This window comes from Notothenia coriiceps, unplaced genomic scaffold (genome assembly GCF_000735185.1).
Source record: "Notothenia coriiceps isolate Sejong01 unplaced genomic scaffold, NC01 NC01_scaffold00028355, whole genome shotgun sequence".
NCBI lineage: Eukaryota > Metazoa > Chordata > Actinopteri > Perciformes > Nototheniidae > Notothenia > Notothenia coriiceps.
The window spans coordinates 93,698-117,656 of NW_011361056.1; the positions used below are offsets into that span (position 1 = coordinate 93,698).

Sequence of the window (23,959 nt, forward strand, 5' to 3'; positions counted from 1 at the left end):
GAGAGAGGGAGATCGAGCGAGGCAGAGAGCCTGTGCAGCGGTCTGCTTGCGCACAGAGCAGGAGTTTGTGAGAAAGCCGGCTTGAGTCAATTTCTCTTCAAATTATAATTGATTGCCAGTTGACTTGCTTGCTCGTTGGTAACGTAACTGCTTTCTTCTAATGTGCCTGCATCTGGTGCTGAGTTGCCATATTCCTTTCGTGAACCACTAACCTAGCAAGAGTAAACTGACAGGCTACTGTGCCGCATCTCACTCAAAAACCCACACGACTCAACCCAGCGAAAAACCAGTCTTGCGCGCAGCCTTTCATTCAGAATTTCCTAGCAAAATAAAAAAATGATATTAAACTAATACAAAAATAAATATTAGGACAAAGCACTACAAATAACAACAATAAACATAATAATAAAACAATAAAAATGTGGTATTCAGCCCTAATTAAAACAGCGGGCCCAAATCCCGGATGGGCGGGCCCGCCCATGACGCCGGGTCTGCCGATACTAATGAAACTGAGGAATCGTAACGTTTTTAACGGCAGGGTATCGCGGTATACCTTTCAAGTATCGATACACCGTGCAACACTAGTCAACTAGTCAGGAGTCAGTGTCTCTCCCCCAAACTCACACATATACAACTCGATATGAACTGAAGAGCCGCATGAAACTAGGCAAAGAGCCACATGCGGCTCGGCCACCCCTGTCCTAGTGCTTCGAGAGATCAGTGACAAACAAATCAAAGTTTAAACAGTGATGTAAAAAGATATACAGGAAAAGGAAAATCATATCTTGACAAGTAGCTGCATCAGCATGTTGTGCTTCTCGCAACCACGTCTCTCAGAAATGAAAGCTGTCATCTGTTTCTGTTCCTCAGATCTTCTAATGTGATCAAACTGTATAAATATCACCCTTTTAAAGCACTTGGCTAAGAAACCCATTTAAACCGCTGTCATACTTTGTTTTCTACCATTTACCCCCAATATCTGTGAAGTGAGAGACAACAGTAATGGAGGCCAACAGTGTGGAGTTATAGGCAGGGAAACAGAATCCTAGCAGTGAACATGGACTTGGCTTGATATCATTTTGGATTGACATGAGCAATAATTGCCCATCACCGGTATGATGAAGCCTTTCCAGAAAGCTGGTGAGCTGGAGCGAGAGCCACACTTTGACACTGGGACTGTAGCCCATCTAGAAGTGTGCAGCCTGGGGCCAGACTCTCCTGCAGACAGGGGCTCCATCGCTCACCTCCCCAGGGGCAACACTCATTTGAAAGTGATCCCTTGGGTGTAGTACTGTACTTCAACATCTACTAAGTAAGCTGTCAGTGCCTCTTTCCAGTATTAACGGACTACACAAAGCATTCTTGTTCCAGGAAGAGTCATATATACTACCCTTACACATTTATCTAAAAGGTGTTTTCTTCAGAATTCCAGAAACACCAATACTTGGAAACCATCCAGTTTTTGGAGATTGTGAAGAGAAAAGCCAATCGATGTGACCAATTCAATGTTGGAATCGACCTTAAGATACATTTTTTTAGCTTTATTTGGGGGTTTTTCCCAAAAATATTGCTTCTAATGTCAAATAAAATAAATAAAGTACTAATGTACGCACTAGTGCTTGTCCAAGAGACAAAATACCTGCCATTAATGTTGTGAGGGTCCATTGTAACGGAGAGTTGTAAGCACCCTTCAGAGCTGCAAATGGGTTACAATCCCTATTACAATCCCAATGGCTCGCTTTTCTTTAGTCGGACAGACAAGGTACATTAACCATGAAGCAACCAATGTGCAGTTAAGGGGAAATGGTAGTCACTAAAGACTGGCGACATGAGAAAGACTAAGGCACTGTTAAGCAACCGCTGTGAAGACCTGCAGCACTGACATGTCTTAACCTGGCTTTTCCAAAAACCTACTTCGATACAAACAGAAATAACATATATTATGTTAACGTATACCCATTTTGGCAGTTGCTTGGTGGCCTTTTCTTAGGCTCCTGGTCACTGTTGTGAATGTTGAAAACACATGAGCATTAAAGATAGGAAAAAGGAACTAAATTAAGATGTGTGTCATGGGGAAGTGTGGAATTATGACAACTGCTTCCCCATGAAACCTTGGATTTATGTTGGATATGAAATGTTAGTCATACAGCCTCTGGTTTAAGTGGATCCCTAAATTATCAGTCCAGAAAAGGAATGGTATACTGTTGATGTTTCTGGATGTTCTCATAACATTAAAAAAACGTAAAAACAATGTAAGCCTATCCTGTAGTTAATATGGAAATTGTCACCCGGAGGCGGTCCCCATCACATTGCCCCCCACTACACTCTATCCAGAGCAGAGCAGGGCAGGTTAACATTACGCCTTGCCTTTATTGCCCCACCTTCTGCAATCAACAGAACTAATGGCAGATGATGCTTTGGCAGTATAACCTACCATCTACCTGTCCTTGGATCAGGAGCACTTAAGTGTATTGCCGCTTAAAGTGCACGAGACATAATTTCTCTCTTTTTCCGCAGTTCAAGCCTCATGTGACAGAAAGGCTTTTTAGCTGATCACTTGGCGTTCAAGGACACCGGGACAGAGACTTGTTTCATCATGCAATCGCTCACTGAGCCGCCTCCTGTTTAGGTTTTCCCAAGCTTTCTTGTTTTGTGTGGTTGCATTTGGATATGTCCCTGTACTGTATGAAAGCACTCGTTTAAATAGTTAAATGATGGCTGTATGTCATTTAGAGGCTTCAGTTCATGGGGGATGTTCATGCCGGATCATTGTGACACTGGGAGGGTTTGCTAGGAAAAGGGTTTGCTTTTCCTACGATGACAAGGACAAATTATTTCTGGGGAAAGGATATAAGGTAAACAAAAATAACATGAGTTGAATCTTGAACCTCTGATTCTGCCGAGACTTAGGTTTAGATTTTTCTGTTACATCATAAATATCTGTTTGTTACTGTACTCTGTTTTGATGGACATATGTATCCTAGAGGGAGACGTGTGTGTTTTATATGGTTAGGGTTAGGGTTAGGGTTAGCAACAGTCATACAGCAACAGGAGACACAGCCCAGAAATGTCTATTTATTTTCTACAAAGCCACAGGTCTGAGTGGTTTGAACAAGCTACCAGATAAACATCCACTGGATAATAGTGCTCTAATGTCTGCAGAAAAGTGACTGGGTCATCCGGGTATCATAAGAGTAATGGTGCAGAGCAGCATTCCCGGTTTATCCCATCTTCAACAAAGCACAGATTACTATCAAACAAATGATCCCCTCCAGATATACTGTCTCTTTCGCTCTCACTGTTTTTGTTTTGTTGCATCTATGGCCAGTGCACAAGCAATGACTCCCTTGTTGCTTATTTTTTGGAATAGTGTTTGTTTCCCATTTTCAGAGCCAGGGCTGTGTAAAAAGCAGATTAATTTTGAGGATATATGGTCATTTTAACGTTAGTCGTTTCCAAAAGTCTTATATTTTGTATCCATATAATATATCACATTGTCTGAAAATAACACAACATAGGCATAATGATGTTTATTGCAATGATATTTCTTTACAATATAGCTCACATTTAAATTACTATGCTCTTAGTTTTTAATTGCAGTACTTCTGAAATTATTAATTTGAAAGAAAAAATATATATCTTTACGATTCCATCTATCTCCCGGCCACATTACAGACCATGTCAGTAACAACATGAACTAAATCTAAGAGATCATTTCACTTGTCGTTAGTTTAATGTATCTCCTGATAAGGTTGTTAATCAAAGCTCCATGTGTGGTGCAGTAGGAGAATACAATGTGAGGAGGAGAGAGTTGGGCCTACGACTGGTCTGAACTGCTGACTCGGCAGGAAAAACTCCCACTGATCTCCTTGTACCTCCCGACAGCTAATTTAAGAACCGCTCACTCCCTCCTCGCCCACCTGCATGCTGGGAAATAGATTTTGGATTGCCTGAGGTTTGCTTGTGTGAGGACTTTGCTTGGTGGGACATGCATAATACTAGTATGTCGTACTCTGTAATAGATTCTGAACAGACTAATCGCTGAATAGCCGGTATTGGCCATGTTACAAAATCAATAGCAAATGAACAGTGTAATGTGAATATCGTACATCTGTTGTGTTGGTTCTAAATGCCGATGCAGTGTGTGTGGATGACAGCTTGGTTTGAATGTAGAGAACGGTGGGAAGAATCTCCTTGTCTTGATGATCTGCTTCTTAAGAAATTCCATTCTTTCTTTTTGTTGAAACGAGAGAAAAGAAGTAAAATCAATATTGCTCTGTCATGGCTCTCTGACTCAGAAACCGAGAATCAAACTGTTTTGAGAAAACTGATGGTTGAAGGTTCATGGTCAGTTGCTCCTCAGTTTTTCTCATTGTGGATGTTTGGTCCAAGGAACAAAAGTATGCCTGGAAATCCTAATGTGTTAACCCTTTTTGAGGTCACAGCATTTCTTACAACTGCATGAACACGTTTCCCTATTAGTTTTTGCCACACTGTAACATAAGAGTGACATTTATAATGAAAGGAAAGGAAAACAATGTAATGGTTACCTCAAGTTTAAAGGGGCCCAATTATGCTCTTTGGGGTTCCCCCTTTCCTGTCGTGTGTTATAAAGGGTCTTTGTGCAGGTAAATGGTCTGCAAAGGCTAACAGTTTTGTCCCCCCCACCCCTCCTCGATTGAACTCCTTTGTTTACATCCGTAACATATCGATAGGGCTGCTCGATTAGGGCAAAAATCATAATCTCGATTATTTGGGTCAATAATTGTAATTGCGATTATTCATTGACTTTGAAAACATCAATTTATTGGATAAAAAAAATTTGAACAGTATGTTTTTAACAGTTGATTACCCTGAACTTTAAGTATAATTCAACTAAAAAACCAAAAGAAAAAAAAATAATAATAAAAAAATAATCGTTTTATTTCGATTACGTTGTTTTCGTAATCGTTGCAAGCCATAATCGTAATCGCGATTTAAAATACGATTAATTGAGCAGCCCTACATAGCGACATCACTATGTACCGACGCTTCTATTGGCTCGCGCTCCAACACATTGTTGGTGATATGCTAAGAAAGGTCATCTCCAAGCGGGTGGACCAATCACGACCAGCTAACCAATCGGAGCAGACTGTGCTCTGGTTTCAGATTCAACAATTGATTGAATTGTTATTACCTATAATGAATCTAAATTTAACCTTTAAACAAGTATGGAGTAGAATATAAACTTTTCTTCCCACCTCAGCTGAATCAAGCCAACAGACTTTTTGTTATGAACCCAAACCAAAGTAGAATCCCCCGTGAAGTGCGTCCCAGTAAAGGCAGAAGTGTTTTGTCTTTGAGCTCTAATTGTCCCGCTCAGTCATCACCTTGATGGCAGATCGTTGTTTTGCAGCTTATCTAAAGGGACTGCCTGTTCTCTGCTGCCTGCTCCAATATGCTCTCATTAATCTTCCTTACAGCCTTCATTAAAGCCGCCAATGCTACACCCATGCTCGCTCTGCAGGCTTCTATCTCCTGCTTAATGCCTATCTCCTTGACCTTTATCTCTGCCTAGCTTGCCTTCCTTAATCTCTCGCCTTAAAGCCCACGTCTTATCTCTTTCCCTCTTCTCTTTATTTCATTTTGCCTCCCTTTCTTGTCCTCTTTATACACTTTGTCTAGCAGCTCCAAAACTGTACATGTGTTGTACTTATTGCAAAAACTCCTTGCAGCAGTCTGCCATTTCTCAAGTGGCAGTTCGTTCTTGGTTTGTAGTCGACTCGGACTCAAAAACTTCTTTTTAGAGGATGATGTTTTTTCGCTGGCTCTGTGTTGTTGTTGAAGTCTCTGCCACTGATCCTCTCAACCTCTATTTCTGTCTGCACACACTCCAAACTTTAGAGAGGCTAAACTCAGCTGGTTAGCTGGAGATCATGACTCAATTGTCCCTTTATCTCAAGATAGAATCAATGGCAACAAGAACTGTTTTTCGTGAGCTTGTTATTCTTAAATTAGGGCCGGGACTTTAACGCGTTAATTAAGATTAATTAATTACACAAAAATTAACGCGTTAAAAAAATTAACGCATTTTAATCGCACTTATTTTTGCACCGCGGAACGTTTCTCACTGGACTCATCCAGTGAGAAACGTTCCGCGGTGCAAAAATAAGTGCGATTAAAATGCGTTAATTTTTTTAACGCGTTAATTTTTGTGTAATTAATTAATCTTAATTAACNAATAGCACTTTGCCCCTGCTTACACCCATATGCCGTGATCTGATTATCGAGCCTTCATTGTAACAGTCGCAGGTGTGCTGTGTATGTGTGTGCGTGTGGGGAGTGTTGCAGTAGAAAATTCCACTGTAGCGCCCGGTACATTAATGGGAAACCCTAAATGTTTGAGCACCCTCTATGAAACGTCAAGCTACCCCACAGCACCCCCAAAAGAAAATCTCTGGCGTCGACACTGGCCGCGGCACATGACGGTTTTGTTGTGTGCCCTCCCATGAAAATCATACACCCTCTCTGTAGATTTGTTCTGGCGCCGGGTCTGATTAGCACCACCCTGTGGATTGGAGTAAACACAGTTCTGATTTGAACGTATCTTGGAAAACCGGGACATATTGCAACCATTTTGTGATTTTCAATCCTTTTTTTATCTCCATATCATTATATTTAATATAACTGATATTAACCTACTTTACATTCTTTGAGGTCATATTTCTCGATTATCTGTAGTCCATTCAAACTTTAGTTTCAATTGACCTTATCATATAGTAACATGAGTCTTAATGCATGTACCCAAGACCAGAGTTATGATATGTCTATCATATAAAATGAGTATAATGCTACAGTGAATGTCTGTCTTCATTATCTGGGAGAGATATGCTTTTCTTGGTTGTAACAGCTGAACAGAATATCCACAACAAATCAGGATCACCACACCTAGCCTGATGGTGTGTGACAACGAAAAATGAGAACACACACCACTGCAGCGTTAGTGAGCGCCACGATAATGTCGTCAAACTAGAGGCCAGAGTGAGAAAGAAAGAGTGAGAGAAAAATAGCTTTTTTTCAGTTTTCAAATGTTCTTTCAGATCAGGAGACAATAACGCCTCCTGCTCCACCCGTCAGGACTGTAAACACACTGATAAATAACACTGATGGTCGGAAAGAAAAGTAAAAAATGAATACTGTGTGCGTTGGGGAGTCACAAACGGACAGGCCTTCCAGCAGGTGTTTGTGCAGACCGCACCGACATCCATTTAAAATCCACAAATAAAAAAGAAACCCACGCCGACCGGCTGCTGTCAGATTGTGTATCGTAAATGAACACGGGGAAACATTCTGTAGCAGCTCGCTGATGTGGAGACACCCTGAATATCAACCTCCAGCTCTGCACTTAACTTCCCTTGTCATACGAGGAGAAGGATTTATTCTGATATGCATCAGCTAGGAAACAAATTAAGCAGCGGCTGGCTGCTCGCCTCGATATCGGAGTGTGTGTCGCTCGTCACAATGAGATTTTCAAAATCTATGTGGACACGGAAACGCTTTGTCTTATCTCGCCGCCTGGTGACGATTTGCATTTGAGTCGGGGGTTTGCTGTCAGTCAGACAGCGGCGGCTGCTGCTGCTGCTGCTGCTGCTTTTCGTTGGCACTTGGAAGGCGTGCGCACAGATTGTAAGCCCACAATGCTTCACTTCATCATCTCTCCTTAAGCTTTTCGCTAAGCACTGTCCTGCAGAAACATCTACCTGCATGGTACACGCACTCACACATTTGCACACACGCTTACATAATGTTACACACAGCCAACAACTCTGTCACTGGCCTTACAAATATGACAAGGCATCGAATGTTCCTGTCTGTTAGATTTAAGGGCCATGGCTCACACAGTCGGACCCCCGTCATCTCCATCCTGGCAGAAGTGAATCCCCTCCTTCCATCCACAGGAAAAAGAGAGAACATAAAGACCCATGCAGTCCCACACTGAGGGTCAAACATTCGAACAAAGTGGTCTCAAAGTAACCCTGTCTGTTTCCTGTTCCCCCACCCCCAACCCCCACTCCCCAGCCCATGTGTCAATAGTTCAGGCCCGGGGGGGTGAGGGTCTGCAGTGGTGGCTAGCTGTTGTTCTCAGCCGTCATGTATTTGAGGGCAGCGAAGCCGTAGCGCCGCGACATGTTCTGCTGGAACTCCTCCTTCAGGGTCTTCAGGCAGACCCGGTACTGCTTGTTGGAGCGGAACTTGGTGATGTCGAAGCTGGGCGCGTGAGGCATGTGGATCATGTAGGCGTTGGGCAGAACCACAAACTCATACTCCTGTGAAGAGAGGAGGAAGAGGAGTTTCAGTGTGGGCGGCTGATCGCTACAAATGTGAAATTTTGTCCAAAATAAATCATGTATTTTTCTAACCATTTTTCCTTAACCTCAGTGAGAACGTCATGGGGTTCAGGAAAGACGTGAAGGAGAATTCATCTTTATTTAGGAAAAGAAACTTGGAGTTGCCATGATGTGCGTCCGCCGTGGAAAAACTACATTTTTCCGTAGATGGACTACAGGAGCAGATCAAAATATTTTGCCCTGTGTGTTCTAATCATGTTGCCATGTGGATAAATTAATGACTTTTTTCTTGATTACCAAGGTTTAAATTCCAATTAGAGAAAGGAAAATGAAAACTAAACACCACCAAACACCGTGAAATGTTGGCTTTCTTGGTGGTTCACCTTTTGGTTTAACATAGTGTTGAAAGTAAACCATAACTTCCATGATTCACATCTGTCGCTCACGGTCGGTTTCACGGTAAATGATGCGGGCGTGAGGAATGGTACGACGATGTCCATGTATGAACCATAGAACTGATTTCTTATTTTAAGATATTTTAACTAATACTTTAATTAATTTATAAAGCATTGAGAAAACCTGAGACGTTAATCAGACAGAAAGCGAGCGTTGGGTCTCGTACCTGTGCGTCCAGCTCCATGATGTGAGCCACCTTGTTCCAGCCGAAGCCCACGAAGCGGCGGTCGTACTCCGGGCTGTCCCTCCTCACCATGACGTACGGCTCGAAGTCCGCCTCCCACTGCACCCTGTAGGGCGTGGTGGCTGTCCGCCATTTGGCAAAGTTGGTTGGTGCGTGGCCTTTAGTCCACACATGGTACCTGGAAGAGGAGGAGGAGGAAAGAAAAACTAAGTTGGAGGGAGTGTCAAATATGCTTTCTGAGAAGAAGTAAGATGTATAGTTGTTTTTGTCTCTTTTTATTATATGTTTTAATACTTTGATGTCACTATTGAATTTATTGATCTTGTCTTTTCAATAAAGTTGTGAATTTTATCATTATTTAGGTGGAGGCAAGTGGCCTCTTCTTGCTCTGTATATCATCTGTTATCTGTTAGGTTTGTGTATTTCAATAAATAAAAACAAGAAACTATCAAATAGATAGATAGTTATTAATAAATTAGGAGGCATTTTGATATTGAAACGGTTGAAACGGTGAAAAGGTTTGAAAAGTCTGGATGTTTTTTACAGAGTTTGTCTACCTAACACTGTAGACTTAATGCAAAGTCTGTGTGGACACTTTTTTCTTCACTAACTAGATAAAATAATAACATGTATATACAGACTATTCTAGGAGCAGAGTAAATGTTACTGAATGGACTGCACACAGGAGGAACGCATAATTACCCTCTTCCTTCCCTTAACAACATATTGTGCTTGTTACTGTAATGATGACGGCTGTTTTTAATTGAGATGTATGGTTAGAGCAAAGCGCTGACGAAGCAGAAAATGGAGCCCCTCCCCCTCTCTCATTTAAACAGCAGCCGGGAGAGTTTCCAGTGGCTTTAATGTTACAAATGGCCCTTTGTCCCTGGTAATGAGTGTATTGATACTGATGTCTCTGCTGACCACTGTTCTCCTGTAGTCTCTGAATCCAACCTGCAGACAGCCGGACCCCCTTCTCTCGCCAGACCCCCTCAGTTCTATATCCAAATCCTGATTCAGTCTCAAATGACAAAGCAAATTATCTACGGGTGCATTTGTTCATCCAATGTTCACGAAATGCACGTTGAGCGTTGATCGAAGAAAGAGGGCGGTTTATGTCTGCATTATTCTACGTTAACAAACCAGTTTGTTTAAAAATTGCATTGAATTCAATCTTCTTTATATGTATAATATTAAAAAGTAGAGCCTTTTGCTTATCATTAGGGATGATATCATAGGAGATGATTAGGTATGCTGAAGCTAACGCTAGGAGTTTAAGAAAATGTAAGCTAGCTGGTTGTTCAGAGAAACCGAGCGTTCTACTCCTATATGAATGAACAAAGAAAAACTATACTATCTATATGTAGGATACAAATTGTAGTGCCTCTTGCTGATCAATGAGTAGGACGATTTAAAAGATAATTATGATGTGACGTAATAGCCTGTTAGTCACCAGTAGCCTACTAGGCTAAAGCTAACGCTAGGAGTTAAAGAAAATGTATTTTGCGAGCGCTATATTCCAGCAGCGTTCCGAACTCAAAAACCCTCAGAGTGACTATTGACGAACACGCAGTGCATGTTCATTGAACTTTTTTTAATGCTTTGAATCACCAAAAAAGAAATGAGTGAGAGCTGTTTACCTGAAGGTGAAGAGAGTGCCCATGTCCAGCTGAGAGAGCAGCTCAGCCTTGGACTTTGGGTAAGACAGACGATATCGCAGCGTCTCAAAGGCGGGAACCACCAGAGCTTTCTTGGCGTTGGCCATGTCCAGCTGCACTACTGACTTCCTTTAAATACAAAGAGAGGAAATAGGATTACATACATTTGCAACATCTAACAAAATGGGATAAAAATTGCGTTTCTTGCTCTGAAGAAACATCAAGCCAAGTGTTAGGGTCACTAGCGGTTTCAGTTTTGCTCCTCTTACCTGAGGTACTCGTACAGGCCGTACATGGGCAGGAAGTCGATGTCTGACAGGAACATGTAAGGCGTGTTGACATGCCGCATGGCCACGTTACGCAGCAGGTTGACCGGGTAGAACTGTCCCTCCTTGTAGACGATGTGGTACCCCACGTTCCCGCGGCCCATCAGCACCTCGGAGCCCTGAGCGTAGCGCAGGAACTGCTGGGCCTCAGCGTCCGACAGGTAGAGGGCCAGGCTGATGGGCCCCTCCCAGTGCTTACAGATGGCCTCCAGCATCTGCAACCTGCAGGGGGCGGGCCACAGAGAGGGTATCAATATCACTACACCACTAAGTAGAGGAATCCTAAATACTTTTTAGCAGTTCATTTCCATTTCAATGTTTTCTCTCGATTAAAAAAACAAAGTAGTTCAGTGCAGAGTTACCAAAAGTACCTGTCCATCGAGAGCTGGGCGACCAGAGTGACGTCGGTGTTGTCGGGGCTGGGCTCGTGCTCGTAGTGGAGGAAGTAGAGGTGCGTTCGGTGGACGGTGAATCGCTCTCGACGAAACTCGTAGCAAGGGTCATCTTCGTCCAGCTCTGACAGAGTCTTCTGAAGCTGCAGGGAGGGAGGAGAGGGTCATTTTAGAGAAAGAAGGTTTACTACTAAAGGTGATCCGAAGTAACGGTATCATCGCACCACAGTGATTATATAGGTTGAGGTCAGACAGATTGTAAATCACTTGACAGTCTTACCAAACGTTGCCAGGGTTAGGGTTCAGAACAATGAAGATAAGTTATTCTTTATTGATGCCAAATAGGATTTTTTTCCCGTCACAGCAGCAGATTGTTAAAACAAGGCCTTGCACATCATTTGAAAATACATATTTTATTATTTATTTTTATACATAATACACAAAATAGAAAATAAAATAGAACTAAACATTTTCAAATATAAACAAGTGGACCATGAAAACAATCAAATAAACACTATGAAGGGCCAAATTACAGCTAACAAAATGTAAAAGTAGGATATTATTAACACGACAACAGGAGTTCCATCTCAAACATTCCAATGGATATCATGCGATATAATCAAGAGCTCCAGCTACCTAAAGGACATTAAAGTGAGTTTATCTCCTCAAATTCTGTTTCCAAGGTCAAGTTTTGGTCTTACCTTTTAAGTTTTGAGAACCTTTGTTGTCATGGTTAAAAACTAAAAGCAAAATGACTCTTGGTGGGTAACAGCAAACGGAGCGTGGGCTCCTGTGTCACATGCTTGCTAAACCCATCCATCAAGCCCACCCCCTACCCCCCTCCAAGGTGTTCATAACAACATCATATTAGTCCAGCCTTTGCCCCTGAGTCATAATGCCACCAGAGGGCTTTGTCAGGTAAATATAAACCTGCATCGTACTTAGGCATTTGAATAAACAACTATTTGCCACTAGTAGAACTTCAGTGTCCATGTCTGCATGTGTACTGAACCTTTGTGTACTGCACCTTTGGGGGGGGCGGGGGGGGGTTAGGCTGGAGCTTTAGGATTACATTTTGAGGGCTGTTCTGTGTCCCAGTCTGTCCAGACTCAGGCCTCTAATCCCACATAAATCCATTTAGCAACAAGCTGTTACAATTCATTACAAATAAATGCAGTTCCAATAATTTATCCCTGATTAGCTCTTGTTTGTTTTCTTTGGTCAAATGGACATAGAGGATTGGCAGGAGCCTTCTGCTTCTGTGTGAATACTGTAAAATTGTTGATGGGGCAACACGTCAACCAACGTATGAATGGATGTCAGCATTCAGGTGTTGGTAACTTTCTCAATAATTTAAGTGGAGATGGAAGTCCAAACAAACAAAAGCAGAGTGGATGCTAATGGGCTGCCACTTCCTGTGTGGCCCTGCTTTGAAGGGTGTTATTATTGGACTGGAGTGACGCTGTGGCCCTGAAGGAGCCCGGGCTGCAGTGTGCTGCTGGAGCCAACCCCTCAGTGACTTCATTAGTCTAATCATCACTTTAATTGGATTTAAATCACTGATCAAACTCTGAAAAATGAAGCGAACAAAGTATTTCCTGAGTTAACACATTAGAAGTGTCGGTTGGGGAAATGTTTTTTCTTGCATACCCTGATGGGAAATTATAATTTGATTAAGTGACCGCAGAGCTGACACTTGCTGACACCAGGGCTGGTCCCATAGAGGCTGGTCCTGGAAACACTTTTGAGCAAAGTGACCTTCAGCAGGTTAGAAGCTAACAAGCTGTGGAATATCAGTCTGAATGATAAGACAGAGTCCTGACAGTATACTGGGTAGTATGATCTCAGTGAGCTCCACATGAACCAGGTTTACAACATGTGGTCCAAGCAAGTCTACAGTCTAAGTGTTGGAACCTGTTCTGAATGGTTCCGTTTCATGTTTTTGTGTATCATTGTATTCTTGACTTGGAACCAAGATGTCCTCCCTGCTGGACAACGTGTCCGTGTAAATATGATGTGCATGCCCTTTCTAATACCGTTTTTTTTTTTGTCTCCATCTTGTAACAATGTACATTTCCCCTATGTGGGACGAATAAAGGTCATATAAACTCATCTGATTCGGATCTGATTTGACTACATTTGGTTTATGAATGAAGACACTTTTCTTAATTCTCTATTGAAAGATATCCATTTTGTTACCATCAGGTATTACATTACATTTCATTTAACGGACTCTTTTATCCATAAACTGTGAAGATACACACTTAAATACATCTGCTTCAAAAAGGCCAAAACCTTTGTAAGGGCTGCTGCTTTTGTTTCAAATGAGCTTTTCAAATGTTATGAGTTGAATGTTTTTTGTGTTAGGTCTAAGTGAGGGGACACGTGTAGGTCTAAGTGAGGGGACACGTGTAGGTCTAAGTGAGGGGACACATGTAGACTTATAGCAGATTTAAGCTCGTTCCACCGTTCCGTAGAGAACAGCTGTGTTCTTGTTGAGGGGAACCTGGATCCCACTCACAGTGAGGAAGTACGAGCTGATTGGCCGATGCAGAGCGAATTCCAAATGTTTGAGTGTATGGTTTGTCTTGAATGTAGGCAAACACCAGTGTGTGAAGGCAGGTTTGGGCAGCCTGGTTGTTAGTGAAGGGACCGGAGGAGCCGTTATATAAAAGGATTGTATGTCAACATCATCCCTCATGTAGATATGTTTAAAGTAACCCAACACCAGATGGAATATGTCAGTGTTGAGTATGTGTTACGGTAGCACCATCTGTTCGGTCCACACCCGCTCTGACTGACACTCTATAGCACTCCAGAGAGCCAGCTGTTCTTACAGCACCACCACTGAGGAGCCGAAAGAACAACAGCCAGACAAACTGACTTCACCAGGAGGACAGGTAATTAAATGGACCGTTTGGTAGATCAATAGGCAGGTAGACCAATCACTTGATACTCAAGAATCATACACTCTGAGAGAAGGAGGTGGAAGGAGGGCCTTGGAAATATAAGCTTTGTAGACAGAAAGACAGATGCTAGCTTCAGAGAGATTAAGACTTTCAAGTGTAGCCACCAGGGGAGAGAGCCAAATCCAGGGTGTGTCTCTTTAAGTGAGCAGGACCCTCATCTAACTCAGTAAGATGTATACATCTCATCAGGTCTTTGAAATCTGTATTAAAAAAGAGACCAAAGGGGATTCTTACATTTATGTTAAAATCGCCCTAAAACCAAGATTCTATCAAAGCAAGGCGTAAGAAAAGTTAACAGATCAGAGAAATACTCTGAAGTTTAGGGGGTCTGTAGAAGAGAACATAAATTAGAGGGGCCTTTAATTTGTCATGAAACAAAGTGGTTCAAATGAGGAGAAGTTAATTAAAGAGTTTCATTGGAGTGTGGTTCATTAAATAAGATCTTAATCTCTGTGAATCACATCAAGCCAACCTCCTCGACTTATTGTTCTATTGTGAAGGACATGTTTTATTTAATGCAACACAGGACCTAACAAAGAATTATCAAATAAATATCTAACTAATTAGAAAGTATGAAATCAAGTCAGGAAGAAGAAGATCTGACATTTAACAACCCAAACATTACCAAGTTAGAAAGTTCTCCATAACGAAAAGTCCATTATAGTTCTTCTTCTACTCAAGCGTGACACTAACCCTTACTGTCTGCTAGTTCCCCCCCCCCCACCCCGACTTCACACCTTTGTATCAGGCTTTACCCAGAACCACAGAAGCAGTTGCACCTACGTTCTCGCTGTTGTGGTCTGTTTCACTGGGACAGCCGAAAAGCTCCCGCCGCAGCAGGTTGCCATCGTACTCCAGAAAGGTGAGGTAGAGATTCCGGAAAAACTCCACGTGCTTGTTCTTTACTCGCAGCTTTTTGGGGGAATTCCAGTGGATCACCTGGGCAGAAGAAACACAGACAGAAAAGCAGTGAAAACGGTTTTCTGGGTCCTTTTTTCTTTGTCATTTTTCTTTGTAAACCAGTTGCATCCCATCAAATCATAAACATCCTGGTTCAAGGATTTAGGGAACTGTCAAGGGAACATTTTGAAAGGGGACATTTTGAAAGGAAACATTTTAACCATTCAAACATTGGACAGACTAACTTGCTAGAGTCTGGCATTAAGCTTCTCACTTTTTCTTTTACTTATGACACTTTAAAGATTGTCTCCAAATACAACTATCGAAAAAGAACATGGAAGTGATGAGGTTGCTTTTCATTGTTACACGAAATCCTGAATCCAAAGAGCACCTTAAACCGCCGATATTTAGATGTTTTGATTTCTACAACAGCAAAACCATGGGTCTGATCCTAACTGTTTTCATACAAAGTAACAATAAAATATTAATACAATAAATGAGAGCATAGCATCACATCTATCTAATGACAGAGGGGGTCGTATACGTATTCAGAATACCTTTATTCGTCTTACAGAGGGGCAATTTGCATTTGTTACAGCAGGTAAAGAGTTAAAGACCGCTTAATATCACTCAAGAAGCATGCCAAAGAATATTACAAGATAAAAGAGTCCTGTACAAACTCTAAAGTCTCCTGAGACAAATGTAAAATGTGTGATATTTGGCTATATAAATAAACTTTGATTGATTGATCACATGTGGGCGCTCCAAGGCATTAGTTAATAGGTTCAGCCGGGAAAAAGCACCTTTAACAAAAATAACTGCATACCTGCTTTTCAGTTTCCACCGAGTGAAGTAAGAGTATGTATTCCTTTATAGTTTTTGTTATCGGTATTTAACGTAACATAATATTGTCATTTGTTAATTTGGCTGTTCCCAACTGTGTGTCAATTCTGCTCGGTGAATTTGACAACATCAAGACTCATTCATCCATACTGTTAATATTTGGCTCATTTGAAAGGAAGTCTAATTTATGCTTGATATTAAACGAGCTGTGACACGGACGAAGCCAATAAAACATCGGCAGGCATTGTGACCCACATCGTTGCTGTTGTATCTTTGCTGTGTAATGGAGGCCAATCAAAATGTGGGCAGATGTCAGGGAGATTAATCCCTGCTTCCACTTGGGCATTTATTTTGGGGAAAACTGCTGAGATTGAGCCATGAAGCATAATCAAATATATCTTTGAAACAGTCTGTCACATATGCATCAAACGTGCATCAACAGGGAATAACAGGCTTTTTACCCATCTCCTAGAACGTGAAAAGACATGACGTTTTACAAGGTTAACATAATCCATAATGCTTTTACTCTGCCTCTCAGTGTGCGGTCCGCAGTGTGTGGCTGGCTGGGACTCCTGAATAATGTAGGTCAGGTATTGTGTGTGTGTGTGTGTGAGACAGAGTGTGAGCATATTGGGGACAGCAGGGGCTCACCTTGAGGTCCGACACGTCTTTGTAGCACTTCTCGGAGCGGGTGTGGTCGGACAGCTGGACGTTCCAGAAGCAGGGCAGCTGGTGCACCAGGAACGGGTTCTGCTTGATCACAGCGTTGAAGATGTCCTGCGGACACACACACACACACACACACACACACACACACACACACACACACACACACACACACACACACACACACACACACACACACACACACACACACACACACACACACACACACACACACACACACACACACACACAGATTTCAAACTAAAGACCAATTTAGAAAACATAGTCAAATAATGTCTGTTAAAAAACTTTCTTAAATTATCATACAGTACATATATAGTATAGTATATAGTAATTATATATATATACATCTCTTTTTTTTTACTTAAGCCAAACACTTTAAAACAATGCAATCCAGTATTAGTAAGTTATTAGTACAAATATACCGCTGTATATATCTAATGTTCATATAACTATATTCATTTGATCTTTCACACTTTTACTTCCTTTGTTTATGTACACATTTTTTATTATTTGCACAAATATAAACAGACATTATTTTGTATTTATTTATCTTTTATTAAATCAATATTAAAATGGAGCAAATGTCACGAAACCCAATTTCCTCCATGACAAATATCATTAAGTATTCAGGTATATACACTATATATATTTATATTTATATTTATGCATACATATAGAAAATATCTGAACATGTCTTTCATACTTTATTATCATTTTTCTATAAAAATCTAATATTTTATTATGTTCTTGATTTTTTCCACCTATTTATGAACGGTCCAAATATAAGTGCACACAGTTTCCAAAGATAACAGATCATCAATCATTATTTAGTTATGGATAGAGACGGTTTCTTCCTGACTCTTCTCTTTAGTAAGGGGTTTTGTACGTCTCCAGATGTTCCAGATGTTCAGGCTTTAATTCCTTAAAGCCTGTGTAATCGTAAAGCTGAATGCTTCAAATTGCTTTGAGCTTACCTTTAGTCCTTTGTTACATTTTTAACAAAACAACTTTTTTGACTTCGGGACATTCAGAGTCACAAGACTAAAGTCTGAGTGACAGATTCCAGCTTGGTAATTACAGGCATAAAACTCTCTGAATGCTGTGATAAAGATGGCTGCCAGTCCATTGGAGGAGCTCATACAGCAAAATGCAGATGCAATGCTCAAGCTATTGCAAAAACCCTGTTCCTTTTCCAAACTGCATACCCTGCGGGACTATCCTAATGAAGTTTTAATTAAAATCTCATAAACGCACCTCTCATCTAGATGAGCTCTGAATAGCTCCCAGATAATGAAGAGACCCTTCGCCAAGGTCTCAGTGTCTTGCCTTAATACTTGTTACACATAGAATTCTCCATAGTTTAAGATAAATATATTTATGACCTTCAGGTACACTCAGCTGGGATGGATAAAGTGTACTTTAAAGGGGCCATATTACGCTAATGTTCAGGTTCATATCTGTATTTAGTGTCTCTCCTGTGACATGTTTCCATGCTTTAATGTTCAAAAAGGTCCTTTATTTTTCTCATACCGCCCATGCTAAAGCACCTCTTTTCACCCTCTGTCTAAAATTAGACAGGGGGAACTTTGGGATTTTAGCCTTTGCACATGCACACAAAAATATATAAACACACTACAGGAAAGGGAAAACCCCTAAAAGCACAAAAGGGCTTCTATAAGGAGTCAGTCTGCTTCAAAATGCTTGTCAGATCATTGGATATCTTCTGAAACCTCATGCCCAGCCCACCTTTGAGCCAGAAAGGAAACTGAGGGCTGCATTTTGACCGTTCTTGTGACTTTCCAAAACCAAAAAATCACTCCCACTTTTACAAGAAAGATTAGTCAAGTGTGGGGAGGTTAGAAAGTATTAAGGGCTTTGACTTTTAAAAAAATGTTCATTCTTCAAACTAATTCCCTTCGTCAGTTTTCCAGTGGACAAGTGAGTGTAACATGCTGGAAATATAAGAGTGTGTTTAAAGGTGTAACCTTTTATCCCCTTTTGTTTGATGTGTGGTGCAGCCCGGAGGAGGCTGACAGCATGTTTTACACCATGTTTTCCAGTGCTGGCATACACAACAGGCAGAAGTGGTTTGACCTTTAGACGCAGCTGGATAACAAGCTGTAAGAAGTACTTCATTTGAAGCATTTGAGCACTTTACTGCAGCTCAGTTTAACTTCATGTTCAGGTAGCAGTAGCAAAAAAAAACAAAAGGGCACGGTCTTAAAGAGGCCGTATAATGCTTTTTGGGGTTTATCCTTTCCTGAAGTGTATTATAAAAGGTTTTAGTGCATGTAAATGGTCTGCAAAGGCTAGAATCCCAAAGTTCCCTCCACACAACGCCCCCCCCACCCCCCCTGCCTGAAACCCATCCAATGGACTTCACTTACATAACATCACTATGTAACACTCACACATCTATTGGCTAACTCCAAAACATTGTGCTTGATAGGATAAGGGGCGGGACATCTCTAAGTGGTTGACCAATCACAACGGAGCCGGCCAGCTAACCAATCAGATCAGACTGGGCTCTGGTTTCAGACAGAGGGTGAAAAGAGGTGCTGGAGCACAGGCAGTATGAGAAAAATAAAGAACTTTTTGAACATTAAAGCATGGAGACATGTCACAGTAGAGTGGAAAATACAATAAGAGACCTGAAAATAAGCAAAATATATCCCCTTTGAATGTTTGGTCAAACTCCCACAACCAATACAGATGTTTTTGTGATTTGTCCATGTGAAACGGTTCATTTTGAGTTATGTCGAAAGGTATGTGTCTGTGTGTGTTACCTGGTCTGCCAGGGAGGTGGACAGCATGCTCATTAGTTCCCTCTCTGCAGTCAGCCTCCACATCTGCTCCCATCTCAGCTTCCTCAGACGATCCAGCAGAAGCAAAATCACCCCTGAAAAGCGTGCAGAAAGAGATAGCTTAAAGAACAGAGAGATCTGTATCTAGCTGCCTGCTAAAGGTGATAACGTCCAATCACAAGGCTGTAAATCACATCCCTGTGTTTTCTGAGATAAAACCGCAGATTTAAAACCTAAAGACTGACCGTCATTGAATGGGAAAACAGGTTCATATCCTCCTGGGGACACACAAAGAATTATAACTTTTTTCTTGACTAAAAATCAAAAGCATCTTCTTCTCAGTTCCCTGGCTAATAAAAGAAATATTCTGGCCTGGTACAAATAAAATCAAGCAGCCAATTTTGGACGGAGGAAATATGGTGGATTTTATTTGTGGAGCAGAAAATGTTTCGCACCCCGCTGAGCTCCATCTGTTGCCGTGGCCACGAAGCTGACCGACCACAGTTGAATTGGAGTTTTCTTTGGTCAAATTGCTCTTCTGTGTTGATGTAAAAAATGTCTTTCTTTTTCTGAGAACTGCTGTTAAGTCACAATAACAGGAATTTAACAGTAAGAGCATAGCAGTGAACAAAATAAAGGTGTTCAGGGGGCAATCTACAGAGCGTCGGCAGCAGGTCGTGCGGTTTGTTGTGGGCAATAGAACTATTATCCTTCAGCTCCAAACAACAGAGAGTTATAAGTCTTCTGAAAGAGAATTCCTGCTGGGTTTGAGGGGGGGAATATATATAAGCAGGGTGAAAATAATAACATGGTGTAATGGAATTCAATGAATTCTACTGTCGGCTTTAAAAAATATGTTTTTCCACACAAACGAGCAACAAAACTGCCTCACTGCTGCTCTACTTTACTGTGAGGCTCTGAAATGAATATTTCAGAGGAAAAAAAGGAACACAGAAAACTGCAATAATAAAAAAAACATTTCATATGCACATTTTTTCCCTAACTTTTTATGTTTGTATAAATATTTTTTATTCATTTGTTTGATCTTTTATTGGAAATGTGTATCCAACTCATATTCTTTAAATATTTGTATTTCATTTAATCTTTCAATAGTACATTCTTAATTTAAATGTATCTTTTATTTGATTTCATTTCAACAAAACCCAACATAAAGTTTTCTGATTATTACAGATGGATATATTGGATACATAAAGAGAAATTCAATCCTTACAGTAAATGTTAATGTGTTTAAATGCAATACATTTACTAAATATACTGTCACAATAGGAGTAGGAAATGTACATCAAATGTCCATTGATGTACACTACCATTTAAAACGTTTGTAATATCCTGGTTGTAGAAGGTCCACTCTACAAAAACATGTTGTATGAAAGTTTTGTTTGGAACATTGAAAAGTAAACACTTTTAGTTGATAATGGTTGATCCACACTGTCAACTGGAAGTCAGGAAGACACAAAGGTTAGCATCAAAATGTGTGCAGATTTAAATATAAATCTGTTCCTGTTTCAGTGTGAAGTGCAAAAATAATGTCTTAAAAGTAAATTGCCAATGGTTTGAGGTCTTCCTGGCGCTGCTTCATTTTCTGGATATTTTTTCATACTTCAAGCATACTCAAAAATCAAGAGCTTAGCATTAATTGCGCTTATAAGTAAGGACAGGGAAACCGTTTCATACAGACCGACCATGCTACCATGAGAACATAACGTCCTCTGGACTCACCAGTGTTGAAGCCCCGGCCCAGAGCTGGCCACGGCCGGTGGTTCTTCCAGAGGTTCCCCAGGTACCAGTCACTCTGGTTCTCCACCAGACCCAGAACCTGCTGACCTGAAAACAGCAGACACAACTTGACTTATTTTTCACATTCTCTACATAAACTTTAGTACCTCTTTTATTTAGGTAACTTACATTTAATAGAGAGTTTTTTCATTATCTACTCTCTTGTGTTTATGATTGGAAGTTATGCATCGTGTCCTGGGGGGTTTGTCTGATTTGAGTTGAGTTCAATTTTGCATATCTTTAATATGTGGCAAACATCCCTGAAGTAATATTTATTAGAAAAGATTTTTAATTTACTTCTTTTGGCAAACACATTATTGTCATCTTGGACGGACTGCTTTGGGGATTTGAATGAACTTTTTTTCTGAAAACTTTTACATCCTTTCGAACACAGCATATACTGTACTAGGGCTGCTCGATTATGGCAAAAATCATAATCTCGATTATTTTGGTCAATAATTGATATCACGATTATTAAAAACGATTATCCATTTACTTTGAAAACATCAATTTATTGAAAAAAAGAAAGAAATGTGAACAGTATGTTTATAACAGTTGATTACCCTGAACTCTAAGTATAATTAAACTGAAAAACCAAAAAAGATTAAAAAAAAAATCGTTTTATTTCGATTATGTTGTTTTCATAATCGTTGCAAGCCAAAATCTCCGATTTGAGTACTGACTATCGACCTCTAGCTACCTGGAGTTAACCAGGGAAATAGCAGGTTCTTCTTAGTTTAACCGTTGTTCTTGACCAAAAAGATGAACATAGAATATATAGAAGAATGAAAAGAACCGTTTGAACCAAAAAATCCTGAATAATACTCGGATCTTTTTCAATCGTAAATACAAGAGAAGATAAAAGGGAGATTCCCGTAACGATTTTCTTTGAGACTTATCCTGATACTTCAACGAGTGTAAATCAAAATTCGGTTTTATTTTTATTTACCATACCCCATATCGATCCCGACGAGTAATTAGCATAAAATTNGGCCTTTTATATAGGCTTATTGCATCTGAATTACTGTTACAATGAAGGCTCCATAATCAGCCCACAGCATATAGGCAGGGGTAAAGTGCTATGTGCGAGTAGGGGGCGGACCTCACCTCCTCTAGGGGGGTCCGGGGGGATGCTCCCCCGGGAAGATATTTTTTTAAATATTGAAGTTGAAAGCATCAATCTGGTGCACTTTGAGAGCAACATGAAGAGATCTATGGATACATCTCTCAACACCCAGATGAAACACAACTGTAATCAGATTTTCTTTTTCTTTATGGATATTTTACAAATCACTCCCCTTTCAAACTGTATTCTTGTTTTACTGTCATATAGAATTTCATACCTGTTTTTCATTTATTACTCTTATATTACTATCTGACATCACATATATCGTAGCATTAAAGTTCACAGTTTATTTATAATTAGATACATTTTAATTTTTTTTTTTTTTTATAAATAATAAAAAACGTGTTTATTGGGGGAGGGCAGGAATGTCATGGCCCCCCCACGGCGCCGGGTCTGGTGCTAATACACATGAAGCTCTATTGAAACACCAGAAGAAGAAGAGAAACGTCTGAAGTTTAGTTACACCAAACATATTAGTCATTATTAAACACTAACTCCTTGATGAATTGCATTTATGGACAACGATCAAGAGTTACGTTGTATACCCTGTACGGGCTCTCTCTCACTTTACCACACAGATCATTATTTAGTTAAACTGATCAGGGATCAGATAACCACTGCAACAAGTCACTCTATAACCATGTGTGTAGACATCGCTGGTTCCTTCCTTTCACTTTCATGTGCTTGGAAGAAAACTGATCATTTAAATGTAACCTCAGCTGCCATTCTCACTGAGAGGATTACAAATAAGTAATGAACGTAGACGGATAGTAGATTATTTACACCTTTTCAAAAAAGGTCTAGTATGCGTCTCAAAAAGGTATTCACTTCAGTCACGCATCTCCTGCCACCATCTCAGGCTTGATACATACATTCAATACAAGAAGAAAATCACACAGATGATGTAATACAAAGGAACTATGAGGATTACCCTGTGGCTTTTAACGATTGTTTTGTCAAAGTGCTATTTCCAAGGTCTAGAATAAGCTCTTATTCTCAGCAGGAGCTCGCATGTCGACAAAATAATGTGTGTTGTGATGGAAAAAGTGGACTTTGAGTTGGAATTTAATTTTCTATTTTATTACAGGTGAAGGCAATTGGTTGTGTATTCCAGCTGCTGGGAAATTGTTATACGTTTAATACAATACTTGAGAAACACACATATTTGTCGGAGACATTTCCTTATTTTTAAGATTGTACCATCGTTAAACTAGAGGCCTGTTTTTCTCTCTCCGTCTCTCTCTGTCTCTGTGCAGTCGTGTGTGTGTGTGTGTGTGTGTGTGTGTGTGATCAGGTGTGTGTTTGGTTTCTGAATGTGGTTTCTGAATGTGTGTATGGCTTTGCAGGGCTAGGAGGAGCTGCATTGTTTAAAGTAGGACAGTGCTGACTGATGCTGCTACCTGAATAAAAAACAAAGAGTCAAACGTTGCTGTTACCGTGTTTCATCATTTCCCTCTTCAAACGTGTTGTTTTAGCTTTGTGAACCC

The 23,959-nt window shown here is 40.5% G+C and overlaps 1 protein-coding gene and 1 long non-coding RNA gene across 2 annotated transcripts in view; one reads left to right on the top strand and one right to left on the bottom strand.

Moving 5' to 3' along the window:
- The window catches only part of LOC104958111 (uncharacterized), an 11,736-nt gene extending 10,717 nt beyond the window's left edge, over positions 1–1,019 (top strand). The window contains exon 3 of the long non-coding RNA XR_799733.1: positions 1,009–1,019. This is a non-coding gene — a long non-coding RNA (uncharacterized lncRNA). The remainder of the gene's footprint in view (positions 1–1,008) is intronic.
- A 7,052-nt stretch (positions 1,020–8,071) lies between these two features.
- On the bottom strand, positions 8,072–22,305 carry large1 (LARGE xylosyl- and glucuronyltransferase 1). The gene is made up of 10 exons (XM_010785820.1): positions 22,296–22,305; positions 21,290–21,418; positions 19,532–19,644; positions 16,707–16,832; positions 15,096–15,251; positions 11,323–11,486; positions 10,895–11,173; positions 10,608–10,754; positions 8,950–9,145; positions 8,072–8,306 (listed from the first exon to the last, which is right to left on the bottom strand). Exons 1-10 carry the CDS (start codon positions 22,303–22,305, stop codon positions 8,109–8,111), a joined length of 1,518 nt encoding a protein of 505 aa, XP_010784122.1. The 3' UTR covers positions 8,072–8,108.
- Between the last annotated feature and the right edge of the window lie 1,654 nt (positions 22,306–23,959).